The 17,683-nt window shown below is 29.5% G+C and overlaps 1 protein-coding gene across 4 annotated transcripts in view; it reads right to left on the reverse strand.

Annotated features, from left to right (window-relative positions):
- Positions 1-298: 298 nt before the first annotated feature.
- LOC143243132 (serine/threonine-protein phosphatase 1 regulatory subunit 10-like) overlaps positions 299-17,683 on the reverse strand; it is an 83,982-nt gene continuing 66,597 nt past the window's right edge. For 2 of the 4 annotated variants that reach the window (XM_076486922.1, XM_076486935.1), the window contains 15 exons: positions 16,642-16,728; positions 14,399-14,583; positions 13,296-13,391; positions 12,108-12,344; positions 11,017-11,238; positions 9,677-9,825; positions 8,955-9,156; positions 8,083-8,241; positions 7,398-7,516; positions 6,161-6,288; positions 5,413-5,488; positions 4,458-4,583; positions 3,592-3,652; positions 2,091-2,432; positions 299-1,232 (listed from right to left, as the gene is read on the reverse strand). In XM_076486922.1, the coding sequence (XP_076343037.1) occupies positions 1,102-1,232; positions 2,091-2,432; positions 3,592-3,652; positions 4,458-4,583; positions 5,413-5,488; positions 6,161-6,288; positions 7,398-7,516; positions 8,083-8,241; positions 8,955-9,156; positions 9,677-9,825; positions 11,017-11,238; positions 12,108-12,344; positions 13,296-13,391; positions 14,399-14,583; positions 16,642-16,728 (2,320 nt within the window). In that variant the 3' untranslated portion in view covers positions 299-1,101. The remainder of the gene's footprint in view (positions 1,233-2,090; positions 2,433-3,591; positions 3,653-4,457; positions 4,584-5,412; positions 5,489-6,160; positions 6,289-7,397; positions 7,517-8,082; positions 8,242-8,954; positions 9,157-9,676; positions 9,826-11,016; positions 11,239-12,107; positions 12,345-13,295; positions 13,392-14,398; positions 14,584-16,641; positions 16,729-17,683) is intronic. The other 2 variants (XM_076486925.1, XM_076486932.1) reach the window with 2 other exon arrangements.

Consider the following 17,683-nt stretch of genomic DNA (forward strand, 5'->3'; position numbering starts at 1 on the left):
TGAAAATATTAAATATATAACAATAAATGTTTAACAGGTTATTTCAGTCTTCTCAGAAAACATGAAGTAACAACTGTGCAACACCATATATTTTCAGCTTATTAAAACTTTAAATCCCATTTATTTTCTAGAACGAGTTCTCTACTGCAGTTTCAATACCTGAAGTCTGGTACTAGTTAATTACGTAGTCACTAAAAAAAAATGTTAATAGAATTTCCCAACAATAACAGGCTAGAATTACTTCAATAGCACTATTCTTTGTAGAATTAAACTGAAGTGAAAAGGCCACACATGTGCATCACAGATGTATATTCATTTTATTTGCACTTCCTTAAAAGGAATACGTGGAATTTTTAAAGACATATTAACATATAACTAAAGTAATATCACACTGAATACTACAAACAGAATTACAAATTCAGATATTTACATGGTATGGAAAGCCACAAATGGAGTGTCTTGCCTTCAAATTGTGCCAAGTATTCTTTTAGAACAAGTTCTACACACACAATTCCATTACTCGAGTCTTCTTTCGTACACTGAAACCTAGAATTATCAGATGGTAAAAGAAAACGTTGAATGAACACAGAAGGAAAGAACACAACGTCCTTCTTTCCCAGGTCAAATTTACATTCATGTTGAACACCACAAAGGTCCTTTGAAGGCACTTCACATCATGTACAGGTCACTAACGTAATGTTTCCTTCTAACAGCAGATGAGCAACAACTGTTCATTGTTAGTCAAAATAGTTCACTGTACATGTACCAGTCCAAAAAATATATTCATATATATATATATATATTTTACAACACAGACAAACTTGCATGATTTTTGGTGCGTAACATTATTATTATCAGATCTACACCCGATACTTTGGAAAAGGTTGACACCTCAGTTTTTCACAAGATATTAACCTCTGGATATTTACTGATAGTAGATGCTCACAAGGTTTACATCTGACCCTTCCACTTATGGAATTTAGAGTGCTGTGTCAATAAAGCATTTCAGATCCTTTGTTTTATAAACAAAGAACCATTACCTTAACAATGGAAAACTTTCGTTTTATGGGGAACGATCTTTGCCTAACACAATTCCTTCTTTCACAGAGGAGGGCCATTGACTCCTGGGTGGAGGAACTTGCATTTTCCTCCAAGCCTACAACCTCCAGACACAAAATGTCTGCAAGGGACCCATGGCTGACTTCTGATTCTTACACCTGGTGGTCCTGAAACTTAAAAGAAATATTCTGTTAAAAACACACATTTTTTTAGATGAATTATTCTGCTTTGCATATACTGAGAAACTGTAATTTTTTGATAAAATGGAAAATTAATTAAACAGTTTATACTTTCATGTTGATTACCAAACAAAGACTTGATAACAGAATTCAACATAAACCTGCTATAATTCTACCTGTTATGAAATCTCAGTCTATTTCTAGATATTTATAAATATCTCATTATTGTGTTCAATCTGCCTCGATCATTAATCATTTAAAACTACACTGTGTTCTTTCATATAGCAAAGCCACATCAAGCTATCTACTGAGTCCACCAAGGGGAATCAAACCCCTGATTTTAGCATTGTAAATCTGTAGACTTACAGCTGTATTACTTTGGGACAATTTCATATATAACAGACTGTATGGGAAATGGTAAATTCTAACAAGAAATTGTTGTCTTTGTGTATTTCCTTTTAAGGGTTTCATAAAACACAAAATATGTTTATATTCATACAGCCCTTCCTTTTTATTGAAAAATGATAACATATACCTGTTGTAATTTTCTGAAAAACACAAGCTAGGTTACAATATAAATACTTTTTTTTCCTACAAGAGAAGTGAACTAACAGAATTTTAAATAGTTTCCACAGATGCAAAAATTATATCAGGCAAGTAGTTGATACCTTCTTCTCTTATCAAGTACTAAAATAATCACAGTTTTTGTAATTTCCATACATGATACAAATACACTTCCTTGATTTCTCTATAGATATCAGTATATGCAAGTCCAATGAAGCACTTGACTGGTTAACTTATAAACATTTAAAGAACTATATTATAAAAAACAAAAGAGCTATTAACACTAACCTCCTCTCATAGGGGGTGGTCTCATTGGTGGAGGCATGTCTGGTATCCTAGGTGGTGGTAATGGTCTGTTTCCTCTTGGAAGGCCACTCATCATGGGAGGAGGCCTAGAGTTTTGGAATATAGGCTGTGGCCCCTGAGGAGAGAAATTCTCAGGATATTTTGGAGGGGGTGGCAGCTCTTGTTCAAATGGACCCCACTGACCACCCAACTGGATGTCGTGGGGGTAAAACTGTTCAGTGACTGGAGGAGGTGGAGGAGGGTTATACTGGTGTACTGGAGAGCTTCCAATAAGCCCTTGAGGTCGTGGTGGTTGTGATGGTGGGTTGTATTCATTGTGATAAACTGGAGATAGGATGAGAAATGAAATAAATAACAGATATCCAGAATGTTTCAATCAGTACTTATACATATCCATAATAATTAAAAACTAAAACTGTCACTGTTGGTTCCAAAGATATGAGTTAACATTAACATATAGCACTTTTCAACCTTATGAAGAAAAACAAAATATAACACACTTTAACATCTTTAAACATTAATTAACCCTTTCACAACAGGAACCCATTCAAATACTTTCTGTGCAAGTCATCATGTTAGATGCAAAATATAATTAATAACCTTTAGTGTTAATGTACACAAATGAAATTAATATTATAATATATGTTATGATCTGTGATGTCGAGAAACCCACTTGTTGAGAAATTTATATGCAAAAACGGCTCGTTTGGGTTGAGAAAATATTTTACATATCGTGAACCTGACGATGACCGAAGAAGGTCGAAACGTTGTTCGCTCTTCTATGTAAAATATTTTCTCAACCCAAACGAGCCGTTTTTGCATATATACAAATGGTATCAGTCTCGATCCCAGAGTTGTTGATCTTTGCAAGTCTCTGAAAAGATTTACAAAACTAAGTTCTTGATTAAATTTACATTATTAGCATTATTCTTCCTTAAACAAATCTGTATATATATATATATATTGCACGTATTGTTGTACGAGTGAAATTTGGAACTAAATTTCCGCAAAATGTGCAAGCCTGCTGTGAAAGGGTCAATTAATATACACATAAATGTGTTTAAAAGAAAACCACTGATTGGTTAAATTTTAATTTGTACAAATGTATTGATGCACTTCTATTATATACCTAATATACATAAAATATTGTTAATTTTGATATCACTTTTAACTTTGCAAACAATATTGTATTTATCTATATCAACTTCTACATTTATAAAATAAATATACAAATGAACAATAGATGAACGTATCTCTTATATATACACTTTGATGTTGACATAGATAATGTATTAACCATCTGTTGGTTGGTACGTGTTTGATATTAAAGATATACGTTTTGTTTTACTGTTATGTCAATCTGCGTATACTTTTTTAGTACAGAAAATTTTATTTACTTTGGCATTATATGGTTCAAGGTTTTCTGTATCATAAAGATATTTATACTCATATTTTCTACAATGTAGATCTTCTAATATATTACCTGAAGGAATATCAGGTGCATGAACTATACTGTCTGGGTTATTTGGAAAGAAGTCCGAAACCTGGATGAATAAAATCAAAAATTAAAAATCAGATTTTATCACAACAAAAAAAAGTTTTGTATTTAATTTGCAATAGAATACCTTTTTCAATAGAATACTATGAAGATATATCGAAAAGTTTACAGCAGATATTAGAACTCAGTGGTCATCATAAGATTGATTATAAATAATACTGAACCTAGAGGAGAGAAACTAATGTCCATTTCTAGGTAACAATAGGCTGTAATGTGAAAGTGCTCATTTTTTACAGGTTCAATGGTCAGAAGTATAAAGATTTTTCTGGCTAATTTCTTTAAGCAAACAATTAATTTTCCAACTTGAGCAATTATAAAAAACCACAATATTATTGGAACAAAAGTACATTTCTCATGTTTTAAAAACAAATCTTACCAACTTAAAGCTTTTGTTACAACTTTTGTTTAGTATTGAAGTTAAAAACTTTTATTATCACTAGTTCTTAAATCCTATATTTTAATACATTTCCATAAAAACAGAAATATATACGTGTGAGGTTCGGGCTGACTGAAAAACTGAGTTTTTATAACTTAGTTTCACAAAATAATAGAACCACACTTTCAAAATACAGGATTTAATAGCTTTCATCTTAATTTTTATTGAATGAGAAGAGAAACACTGGGGTTTTGAAAAGGCAATATATAATTTCTGAGAGAGAGAGAAAGAGAGAAAATAGAATAGGGAAAGGTCAAGTATTAGTTATAAAATTGAAGAAAACTATGATATGTTATTAAATCGTTCTTAAAACACACAGAACGTCATCTAAGAATAAATCTATCACTTAGCTTACATGATCTACTGGGTATCCTTTTTCAGACAGAGACACCATTAAATGGGACAATACAGGAGGAAGGTCCAGTTTTGGTCGAGGTAAATCTATTGTTGAATAGTCAATCACTGCCCCAGGGTTGTTCTCCTGAATATTTAAGAATCTTTTATTGTCAAAAGTTGCCACACAATTCACTTTAAAAAAGCCACATTATGTATAAAACAAACTGGAAATTGAATATTCTAAAGGTAATAATCATTATTAAATATTTTAATTCTTCCCACTTATTGCTATGAAAGAATTTGATGAAGCCTAATTTATTTTTTTACTCAAATAACAAATTAAGCGCACTTGTTGTTTAGGATAAACTAAGTATAAAGTTTGAAATTTTGAAAGTTATATTTTCTACAAAGAAGAATGAACTTTCTGGACAGTCCTTGAACAATAATGATAAGATTTAGCCATTATTTTGAAGTTTAGCTAACACTATCTCATATAATCCACCAGTAACAAAAGCTATACAAAGTATAATTAAAACACCTTTACCAGAAGTTTCTTTCCATGTTTCATGTATTCCTCAGTTATGTTACTTTTTAGTTTGAGATTTTCTTTCTTATTATATACTAACCTACTGACTCCAGCTGCTATGGTATTCAACTACTGAAAGTAAACAGTATCCTGCACAATAAACCTTCATTCTTCATTACAAGGACTGTTATTTTTATATAATACACTGCCAATCAGCTTGTTGCAGGTATCCCTGAATCAATATTTAAGTAATTACTTTTTACTAAACTGTGTTGTTGATATATTCTAAATATGGATGTTTTTCTAAAAGTGAAGAAACTTAATAACATGTTTATTTGTTGGTAAGTGAAAAGCTACATGGTGGTTGACATTATAAGCTTTAAGACATGAATTCAACATAAGAAAGGTAGCAAGAAGTACTAATAATATATATAAAAAAACTCCTTACATCTTCCAGAGGAATAATTACAGGCTCCTGTGCATGAAACAACTGAGGTTCAGGTTCTTGGGGTGTGTCTGGAAGCCTATAAGAAAAAAACTTTTACATATCTAAATAGTTACAATTACTGAATATGAGCATTCATGTCATGGATGTATATTATATATATTATATTAGTTATAGAATTTGAGAATTCTACATAAAGGAAAACAATTTTACAAACAAGTTCACCTAGCTTATACAATTTTTTTTTAAACTTGTAATCTCTTTTGGGCTAAGTGTTATGGTACAAAAATATCCTGGTACAGATAATCAGGCTTAGATTCAAGAAAAGAAAAATTCCACAACATTTGAAAGCAGTGCAAAAAACAAAACAAAACAAAAAACTGTAAATTCTATATTAAAGAGAAGACTTCCAAGTTTCTTCAAGGCCGTATCAAGGAACATTAAACACAGTAAAATATGATAAAAGTACATTACATAATATTATTACAAACAGTAAAATTATTTTGGAGCAATATTACACATAAAAAAATTACTTCTTAAGTTAACTGGTTACTTATTTGTTTAAAAAGATAAATTGTGTTTAATCACCAACTAACAGTAACTTGGTCAGTTTTTGTTTTATTTTTGTGTTTAATGACCAGTAACTTGGTCAGTTTTTGTTTTATTTTTGCAAAACACTTTTTATAAGGATGTTTTTTTCTCTGCATTTCCCAATATGCAGAGAAAACAATACAAGTTAATAACAACTTACATATTCTTATTGAAAAAGATCTCCTGCAAGGTGGTTTGTTGTTTCTCCTGTTGTAATATTTTCTCCTGACTATTAAGCCCTGGAACTACTAACTGTTGCAGAAAGTCAATGGGGTATGGAACTTTCCACTGTTGATAAAATAACCAATTAAGTTACATAATTAGAACTTTCAAAATGAAAATATAGTTATTCACAAAAGGAGGAAGAAAAAAGAAAACATTGTAAGTAACATTAATTGAGTATATGGAGAGATGTGCTAAATAAGTATTATTTTATGGACTTTCTTGTGTTAATGCAAAGCTACACAAGAGATGATGTGTCATATGTAAAGTAAGGAAGGATTAAAACCTCAATTTTAGCATTATAAATGTTTAATCTTATTTACACAACTGGGGACTATTTTAAAGGTGAAACAGTGTTCTAAGTATATGATGAATGCTTCTTACATTTATTATGGAAATTATCATTTTATTTAAAGAAGGCAATAAGTTATTGAAGTACATTGCTTGTAGTGCCTCCCGATTGCTAAAGTGTTCTAACTTTCAAATAACTATGTAGCGTATAAATGATGCAATAGTTTGCTAATTATACCACATGTATTGATTGCTTAACAATAAACTGTGCTAGTGTTTGTAGAATAATAAAACTTGTTGGTTGAGTATGAAGAGTCCTTTTGTGATACACTTCAGTCACTACTTATACTTTCTTGGAGGCTACTACTTATGTGTAAGTGCCCTTGGAGGCTTTTAATTATGTGTACGTGCACTTAGGGGGCTACTGCTTATGTGTACGTGCACTTAGGGGCTACTGCTTATGTGTAAGTGCACTTAGGGGCTACTGCTTATGTGTACGTGCACTTAGGGGCTACTGCTTATGTGTACATGCACTTGGAGGCTACCAATTATGTGTATGGACATTTGAGGACCACTACTTATGTGTACTTGCACTTGGAGGCTTCTGCTTATGACTTAGTGCACTTAGGGATTACTAATCATGTGTACATGCACTTGGGGACTATGAATTATATGTGCATGCACTTGTGGTCTACTAATTATGTGTATGTGCAGGGCCACTAACGATGTCTATGTGCACTTGGGTATATTTATCAAGAAAGAAATAATCGGAAGCAGCCACATTAATAAACAGGATTTGTCCATAACAGCAATTAATTGTTAATTTTTCATGTAGTACCAAATGTCACATTTTCAACTTTTATACAAACCATAAATGAACTTACAGGAATAGTTTCCTCCATATGGTCGTCCATCAATCGACGAACTGTTTCTCTGGCTTGTCTCTCCAACCTCATTTCTATGTGTTTCATATCTCCAAATTCTTTTGTGTGGTTCACATTTACTGAAATGAAAAGAATAACTCAGAAGTTCAAAATGTTAATAAATATAGTGTAGTTTAAGAAACCTAGATGACAGTAATAACAATAAGCAACAAGAGGAAATATTGAATGATTACCAGTATTTTATATACAGAAATAGGCAAAATAAGGCTGTGAAGAAAAACGTTACTATTATAACATCTGAGAAAAAAAGTCTGGAAATATATTTTTAAAAGAATTTTTTAAATTCTTTTTTAATTTTTCTTTTTGACTCAAAAAAATAGCTGAAAAAATACTGTTGAATAAATGTAACAAGGGACTAAATTTACTGAACCAAGAAAGGATAAACAGAAATCAACATATACACACAAGACAGTTCATTGAAAACAACTCTTGCATCCAAACACACAAAAGCATTACTTAAGTATATGAAAAACCAAAAAAACAAACTAGTATGCTGTTATAATTTTGAACACAATGTTCGTGAGCAGATGTTTCTAACAATTTAGATTGTTGTTCTTTTCAGAATATCAAGGTTAATAAACTAACAAAATTCATTTAAAAATAAACCAAACTAAAGTGTACTTACCTCTCTCAGTTTCATCCATTTCAAAAAAATATACTTGTTGTAGTTTGTGTTCCTGAGGCCACTTCACCATTTTCTTTTCTTTCTTCCTTTTACCATGTGACAAAATGGACTGCAGTGGATACTGAATAGTTCGATCCTTTTCAGAATCAATCCAGTCTGCTATAAGAACAAGAAAACAATTAGAATAGTTTCACAAATTTTTAAGTTTCTTTTTAAATGATATTATACAAACAGTATTCACATTTATCATTTCTACAAGTTTTTTGTTTTTTTCTCTTCTGGGTAACTTGCATTTTCAAAAGTGCCTAATTATTAGTCAACAAAACTTCAAACACTGTCCAGTATTGGTTTAACATATGTGAAAAGTGCAAACTCCAAATGACAACACTCAAGGCAACATTATCAAGCCAATTTATATGACCCAAAATAATGAAGACATGACCAGCTGCTACGTGCCAACTATAATGCACAATGAAAAGTACAATGAAATATGTATAAACGTTTCTCTAGGGATATTACCTAAAAATGCTCACTGCTATTTTATTTACATACTATGATGTTTTCATGTGAACACTAATGTATATAGCTTTATTTAATTCTATGAAATTCTTAGAAATACATAAAGAACACAGGAAAAAAACAATCAGGATTTTCAAATTTTTTAGCCACACAAATTTTATTGGTATGATCACAGAAACAGTTTTTAATAACTGTGTTGACACTTCAGGTAATTCTCTTGAATTTTCTTACTCAGGACTCTATTCATTAACAGTCTACAAAAGTCAGTTTATGTGCAAGAAATTAACTAATTTTGTTTTATCATCACAGCAGAAAATCAGTAGAAAAATTAGAAGAAACATTCAAATGTTTACCAGCTTCTCCTGTGTCATCAACTGGCTGCTCTCTTATTGTTTGTTTGGTACTTTCAAGCACTGCTGATGTTTCTGTTGGGGATTGTGGGGATTCTTCAATGATAGTGGAGGAAGTGGATTCCTTTCTTTCAGACACCTTGGATTCCCCTCCTTCAGTTTCTTCCTTTTCATCTGTGGAAGTTTCTAGAGTATCTTTGTAGAACTAAAGAAACCAAATAATGTTATACTGAATACAATATCTATTGTAATTATGAATATTAAAACCTGACTTAATTACTTATAACCTGCACAAACGTAAATTAATCTGTCCTTCAAAGGAAATTAATATAATTCAAATACTGTCAACTTCTAGTGGGGGTAGATGTACTTAATAGTATAAAAGACTAATATTACAACAACATACACCTGTTTCCCAGATAGCTATTATATATTTAAGAAAATAACTTCTTAACACAAAGTGGGATACCAATCTATACTACTTGTATCACCATTTTAAACACTCCAAACTATTGCTTGGAGTAATATTTTACTCCACAGCTGTACAAGCCTGTGAAAACCACAACACCTCAATGGAAGAGTTTTAATAAAAATGTTAAGATATCATTCTGAGTAAGATCCTACTTCACAGAATTTGTATTCACGAAAGACGTTTCCACATGAATCATTAAATACAATTTTTGTTTAAATCTCAAATAGGTAGCACAAAATACCTTCAGACTAACCTGAAATCTTGGAGGATTAGTTGTAGGAGATGGAGGAGTTGTTGGGGATTTAGCTGCAGCTGATGCTTTCTTTTTTTTACGAGGTGTAGGTGTTGGAGTAGCAACAAGAGCATCCATGAATCCAGCACTTTCGTGAAGAACATGAACCGCTACAAACAAAACAAGTGTCATGATGACTTTAAATAAATAATTGTAAGTCTATGATAAATTTATATAATTCAGTCTTTGCACCTATCACAAAGTAGCATGGTGATCATACTAACAGCAAGAGACTTTACAAGTAACCATGATGGGAACAAGCTGTACACTTGCTTAGCTCAGTGGCAGAGCTAACCAGGGAAACCAAGGTACAAGTCTTAGTTACTTTCTGTTTACAGGTTTTTCACATAAAACATTTAAAATTATTTATTACAAAAAAACAAAACAAGTATTATCATAAATATCTACAACTTAAAGAAGTTGAAACAGCATTTTTTTAAAAACATAAAAGTATCTTCATAAATAAAATGCAATGCTAAAAACAAAAGAGGTATCTTTGTAACAACAGTCGTATTGCTCAAAAATGAAATAAACATCTGATGAAACTGTGCTTCTAAATGAGACAAAATAAAAATCTTCATGGGCCCCAAAAATAAAGAACTGAATAAAGAAATAAAAAAAACTTCTTTCAAAAATAAAGTTTATCCTCTATAACAGTTGTAATAAGAATAAAAAAGTCCCCAGTTAGAAAGCAAGCTTCTTTCTACAACTTAAGTTAAAAGAGAGAAAGAAGAAGAAAAAGAGAAATTCTTCCAAAGAGAAAAATATTATGAAGAATACAGAGAAAACGAAGCCACTTTTACATTGAATATAGTCTGTTCCTCATATAAAATAAGAAAACCTTCATGAAGAGAAACTGTTGCTACTAACGAATTTTGAGGAATTAATATAGACAAATGGCATATTTGTGTATGTATTTGTGAATATATTTAGATAAACAAAATACAAACAACAAATGATACACATGTAAAATAAGAAGAAAGGAAAAAAATATTATTTATATCCTGGAACACAAAAGTAAAACAATTTCCATGATGGATATTTAACATTATTAAATTAAAACTTGACACTTTTATTAAAAAAAATGTAAGATGTCTTTTAAAAAAGAAAAGAAATTTATATTCAGTTTTTACAAAACCAATAACAGACTTAGCAATTACTTGGACACCAAAACAAAAATCATAATATCTTTATAAAATTGTCTTACCTACTCCAAACAGTTTAAGCAGACAACATAAATAATTTTATTACAAAAATATAAAATGCATTATCTGTTTTAACACTGGAAATATATAACGTACGTTTTGGTTTTGGAGGGATCAGTTTGATCCCAGGGCCTGTATTGTTTTCTTCCACTGCAGTAATCAGACTTGAAGGTTTTATCCTTTTTTCTGGAGGTTTGACTTCCCTAGTAACATTAAATCTTTTCGCAGCACTTTTAGCTGCAGCCACGGCAGCGGTTTTGTCTACTGTAGGAATTTTTTTATGAACGTCTTTAGGTAAAGGAGTGGCCTCTTCTAAGCCTGCAGGAAAGACATGCACTTAGCTGAGGCAATCTTAGTTTGGTCATGGGAAGAATATGTATTAGGTTGAAGCAGCCTTTGTTCAAAGGGAAAGAATTTAGTTGAAACAATCTTAACTTAATCGGAAGAAAAATATTCAATCCAAGCAATCACAGTTTAAGGGGAAAGAAAGGTACTTATGTCCAACCAAACACAGCTTAATATAAAGAAAAGTACTTATTTCAAACAACCTTAGCTTAATTATAATAAATGTACTTATTTCAAGCAGTCTTAGTTAACAGGAGGAAAGGTACTAAAATTCAGGTAATCTTAGTTTAACAGGAAGAAATGTAATTAACTCATGCAACTTTGGCTTAATGGGAAAAAATGTTGTAAGGTCATGCAACTTTAGCTTAATGGGTAAAACAGTTAGTTCAAGCAACCTTAACTTAATAAGAAAGGTACTTCATTGAAACTCAAACCTTAAACAGTTAATTTAAACAATCTCTAGTAAACATCAAATCAAATCTATGTTTGATAATCTAGTAATATTAAAACCCTCTTGAGTCACGGACATGGTATAAAAGTTTACAATACCAATAAGTTGCACATAACCATACATTCAACATTCTCAAAACATAACATTTCAGTAAGTTAAGGTTAAATTCTCTTATTATTTCACAACATGAAATAATTAACACAATATTTGTTACATTACATGTTTAAGTAATATAAATATTTGCTATACCTTAAAAACAATCCTGTAACAAAGGCAAGTATATCTGTTAAATAAACACATATTTAAATGCATCAGTCAGGTCACTAGGGTTAATGTACTCTATACTTTCACAATTAATAAGAAGAAAGAGGAGAAAAACAAAGTTTTTTACCTGTAGATCGGAACCTTGTCTGGTAAGCCTTCACTGTTTTTGGTCTGTCAGTCTTAACTTTTTTAATCTGTGGTTCTTCTGACAGTATTGGCTTTACATCTTCTAGATCACTATTATCTACAATCTTTTGTTTAAGTCGAATCTTTTCTTCCCTGATTTTATCATGATTATTGTCAGTTTTATTTTCTCTCACTTTGCTTTGCTCTTTCTCTCTCTTTTTCTTCTTTCTATTTTTTTCTGAAACAACATGAACATGTAACATTAAACAAAATTAAGTAAATAAAGTTTCAAAACAAAAAAAACTTTTAAATTAACTGATATTCAGATGTAAGTATATATAATTATAAGGAATTATATATATGTGAAGAAAGAAAATAAAAGTTTATTTATATTCTGGAACACAAAAGTAATATCTATGATGGATATTTAAAGTTATTAAATATAAAGTTTCAAGCCTTCTTTCTTTTAATTAATTTCACATATATATGCACTTCACAGATAATAGATAATGCAAATAACATTACACAATTTTATCACTACAAGGATTTTTATTAATTTGAGCCTTACATTTGGTGATATTTATAAGCCACAAAAGATGAAACAATTCAACTAATATGAAAGATCTGTTATACTACTGTTTATGGAAGCCAATTTTCTAATAAAAATTTCTCTTTACTTTAAAATAATGAAACTTTTTACAGTATTTCCTATAGCTTGTTTGTAATGTAACCTAATGAAAATGTAAAACCAATATTAATATCATTAACAAAACCATGAATTGAAATATGATATGGAATTTGCAAAAAAAGAAAAATGTTGGACATTAAAAATTATACAATACAAAATCATCAATTAAAATCATTATAACTGTGGTTAAACATCAAAAAGGTTATAATAGAAAAATAAATAATAAGATTATTGTTCAGATGAATTAAACATCATAGTATTCTTACAATAAAAAATCAAACAGCAAAAGTTTGGTTGAAATATATCGGGTACCTGGAAAAAATGAGTTGAACTATCCAAACTGATAATTCATTCGTTGAATTTCAGAATAATAAAAAGTATGACATTGTGGCATCAAAATTTTCAAATTAACTGTCCACGTAATTTTATATTACAGAAAATAAACTATTATCAGAATAAACTGAATAAAATATATTTAACTAAAATACAGATAACTCATACCCAATTTTTCATAAACATTCTCAGTTTTTTCAGCCTTCTCTCCTTTGATTAATTTCATCCACTCTTCAACAACTTCAGATGCTAATATTTTAATATCTAGAAAAAGAAATTAATTACAATAATAATAGAAAATTGAATTAAATAAAAGTACTGATTATTAAATAGCAAAATTTAAAGATTTTGTTATAATTAACATGCATGAGGGCTACCTACACTAGCCATCCCTAATTACAGTGTATGACTAGAGGGAAGGCAGCTAGTCATAACCACCCACCACAAACTCTTGGGATACTCTTTTACCAATGAATAATGGGAATTACTGTCTCAATAAGGCTGAAATGGCAAACATGTTTGGTGCAACAGGGATTCAAATCAATGATCATTGGATTATGAGTCAAGTGACTTAACCACCTGGCCATGCTGGAGCAGCATGTATAAAGACTACTAAGCTTCTTTTAAACAAACCTACATACTCTACTTAAATGTATAAACTACTCTTGATTACATATTCATGTTGTAGTGTTATTAAAATTATAGTAATTTACACTGCATTGATGATATCCAATATGGGCAGAAACTGTGTTTTTCAGTTAATTATAATACATGTTCAAACACTACCAAGTAATGTATCATTGAAAATAATTGGATTTAATTAAAACAAATGAAGTACATTTTAACTTAATTTGGTTACCAACATAGGTTTCACATCGCAAAAAAATTATAACATTAGGTTTTCTTAAAAATCCAGAGACATAAAATTCATTCACTATTCATATATCATGCAATAGATTTTTTGAGCTTCCACTATCTTAAAATTTAATGAAATACATTTCTTACAATAAAATTATAAAAGTAGAATTCTATGAAATAGGAACTGGCCTATAATTCTATATATCACAACCAACAGCACAGTGGCTAGCTAATGGTTAAAGGCCAAATATTATTAGTTTTTACTTAAGCTGAATCACCTTCCATAATTATTAATTGTAATAATAGCTAAGACTGGAAGAAGAAAAACAATACTTTAGTGAAATCACATATATAAATATACATTTCATTTGGAAACTAGACTGTAAAGTCCATCATAAGATACTGAAACTAACCTTCATTTGAGCTTTTAGTTAATGATTTCACAAGTTTTGCAGTGTTATTTTCCTTAAGTCTTTCTACTGTCATAGGTAATAAATGGCAAAGCTTCAGAAGCTCTAAAACAAAAGGATAATTTTCCGTGTCCTTGGCATCTTGAATCCAATGATTTAGAGTTCCCCAGCCATCACTATTTAAAAACCTATCAAAAACATTCCATACAAAACAATCAAGATATACTATATGCCTGCTATTGAATTGCACATTCAAATAGAATATCCCTCTAAAGAAATATTTAATAAACAAAAATGGATGACAAAAAATAACATGAGCAATACATTAAAATAATGAGTAACATATCAATACATTAAAATAATGAGTAACACATCAATACATTAAAATAATGAGTAACATATCAATACATTAAAATAACGAGTAACACATCAATACATTAAAATAATGAGTAACACATCAATACATTAAAATAACGAGTAACACATCAATACATTAAAATAACGAGTAACACATCAATACATTAAAATAATGAGTAACACATCAATACATTAAAATAATGAGTAACACATCAATACATTAAAATAATGAGTAACACATCAATACATTAAAATAATGAGTAACACATCAATACATTAAAATAATGAGTAACACATCAATACATTAAAATAATGAGTAACACATCAATACATTAAAATAATGAGTAACACATCAATACATTAAAATAATGAGTAACACATCAATACATTAAAATAATGAGTAACACATCAATACATTAAAATAACGAGTAACACATCAATACATTAAAATAATGAGTAACACATCAATACATTAAAATAATGAGTAACACATCAATACATTAAAATAACGAGTAACACATCAATACATTAAAATAACGAGTAACACATCAATACATTAAAATAATGAGTAACACATCAATACATTAAAATAATGAGTAACACATCAATACATTAAAATAATGAGTAACACATCAATACATTAAAATAATGAGTAACACATCAATACATTAAAATAAGGAGTAACACATCAATACATTAAAATAACGAGTAACACATCAATACATTAAAATAACGAGTAACACATCAATACATTAAAATAACGAGTAACACATCAATACATTAAAATAACGAGTAACACATCAATACATTAAAATAACGAGTAACACATCAATACATTAAAATAACGAGTAACACATCAATACATTAAAATAACGAGTAACACATCAATACATTAAAATAATGAGTAACACATCAATACATTAAAATAACGAGTAACACATCAATACATTAAAATAACGAGTAACACATCAATACATTAAAATAATGAGTAACACATCAATACATTAAAATAATGAGTAACACATCAATACATTAAAATAATGAGTAACACATCAATACATTAAAATCATATTAAATATATTAAAACATTCAACAACAAACAATTTCTAATAAACTAAAATTATTTAAAAATCTCTGAAGAAATACATTTCACAATTAAAATATGTATATAATGTAAGAAGATACTTAAAATCGGGTAAATAGAGATGCTCAAAACAGACATAATAATAAAGAAATTATGAAGAAACTGAAATTATTAACACCAACTCTCATAATGAAAATAGGAATATTATTTGAAACATCTTATTGAATTATGGAGAAATCTTCATAAACGAATTTAAAATATTATCAAGACCAAATTTTATGCTAAACAACAAAATGGTGCTTATAAACAAAATACAATGCTAGTCATGACAAAGTTCAACCTAAAATAATGTAGTTTATCAAAAATTTAAATCAGTATGAACACTAATATACATTCATATTTAAATAATGAAAGACATTACTAGAATAATACTGTACCAAAAAAAATGTGGAAAAATGCAGTAATACTATTAAAGAATATACAAGTAGGATAGCTGTATTCTAATAGGACAGTTTCTTTATTTTTTCAATATATAGCAACCCTTCTTTGAATTTAATTATCTTTTTAAACATATGTAAAAATCATTATTTAATTCATCTGAATTAATGAGTTACATTGATAACAAACATTCTCAAAACACATGCCATGTGAAGACATATTTGTAATACACTGTTTCCAACTAAGTACACAAGAAGAAATAGAGCAAAATGTAAATTATTGTCACTTCCAATGAAAGAGATACAGTGAAAATTATTTTTTTTAAGTTTTATTTTACAATAATACATGGGTACAGAAGTATACTCACAAGCTAAGAATCTCTGGATTTGTTGATCGCAAAACATTGCAGTAGACACAACGACTTACAAGTTTCTTGGAAAACTTTTTCATGAGACTGTAAGAGATAGAAATCAAATATTTAAAACTGTATCTAAAAAATAAATGCCAATGACATAAGATCATATGTTGCTCTGTTTCTCATTTGTCCAAAATATGCTATAAAGAAAAAGGCACATTAATTACTCAATAAATGTAATAAACATATAAAGGCCAATATATGAAATACTTAAACACAAAATGTACATATCAGGACCATCTGCCACATCATCACTTGAACTGGTAAACACAAAACATCAATTGTGGACACAACTCAGTCAGCCAAAATTATACAGAACTATTGACTAGCAGGAATAAACACAATTTAAACACACACAAGCCATCAAACTATAAATCTCACAGTTCACAATGTCCAACCACACAATATTTCAATGTTCAACTTATTTAAACTACAAACTTTAGAAGCTGGTTCAAGAGTTCTGTTTAAAATTAAAAAAAGGAAACGAAAGAATTATAACAATAATAAAACTGTAATATACAAGTTTCATTATTTCACCACAATGATACAAATATTCGTCTATTTTTGTGCACTTTAACAGCAATCATAATGGAATGACAGTAAAACTCTGCCTAATTATTCACGTAATGTTTAAGTTCAAGATGGTAATTTCTAGAACTATTACAAACACACGCTATATGGGCGAGTTAGTGCATACGACATCAAAATTAAGACAACAGTTTTTAATGTCCAAAAACTTTCTTTATCGTCTCATTAATTTCACAGACTGACGTACAACGTTAAAACACGTGGTTTTGTTAAAACACAAAACCTGTCAATACAGTACTTCCGCCTCTAAATTTGAAATTAATACATTTACGTTTATACATTAGAAAAAAACTTACAAATGTTCACTTGTTTTCAATTTTTACTCAAAATTTAACTGTGAATAGAAATTATAATATTGAACTGATAATAGACGAAAGTCAACTAGTTAGCCCACCGCCATATCTTC

This window comes from Tachypleus tridentatus, chromosome 2 (genome assembly GCF_004210375.1).
Source record: "Tachypleus tridentatus isolate NWPU-2018 chromosome 2, ASM421037v1, whole genome shotgun sequence".
NCBI lineage: Eukaryota > Metazoa > Arthropoda > Merostomata > Xiphosura > Limulidae > Tachypleus > Tachypleus tridentatus.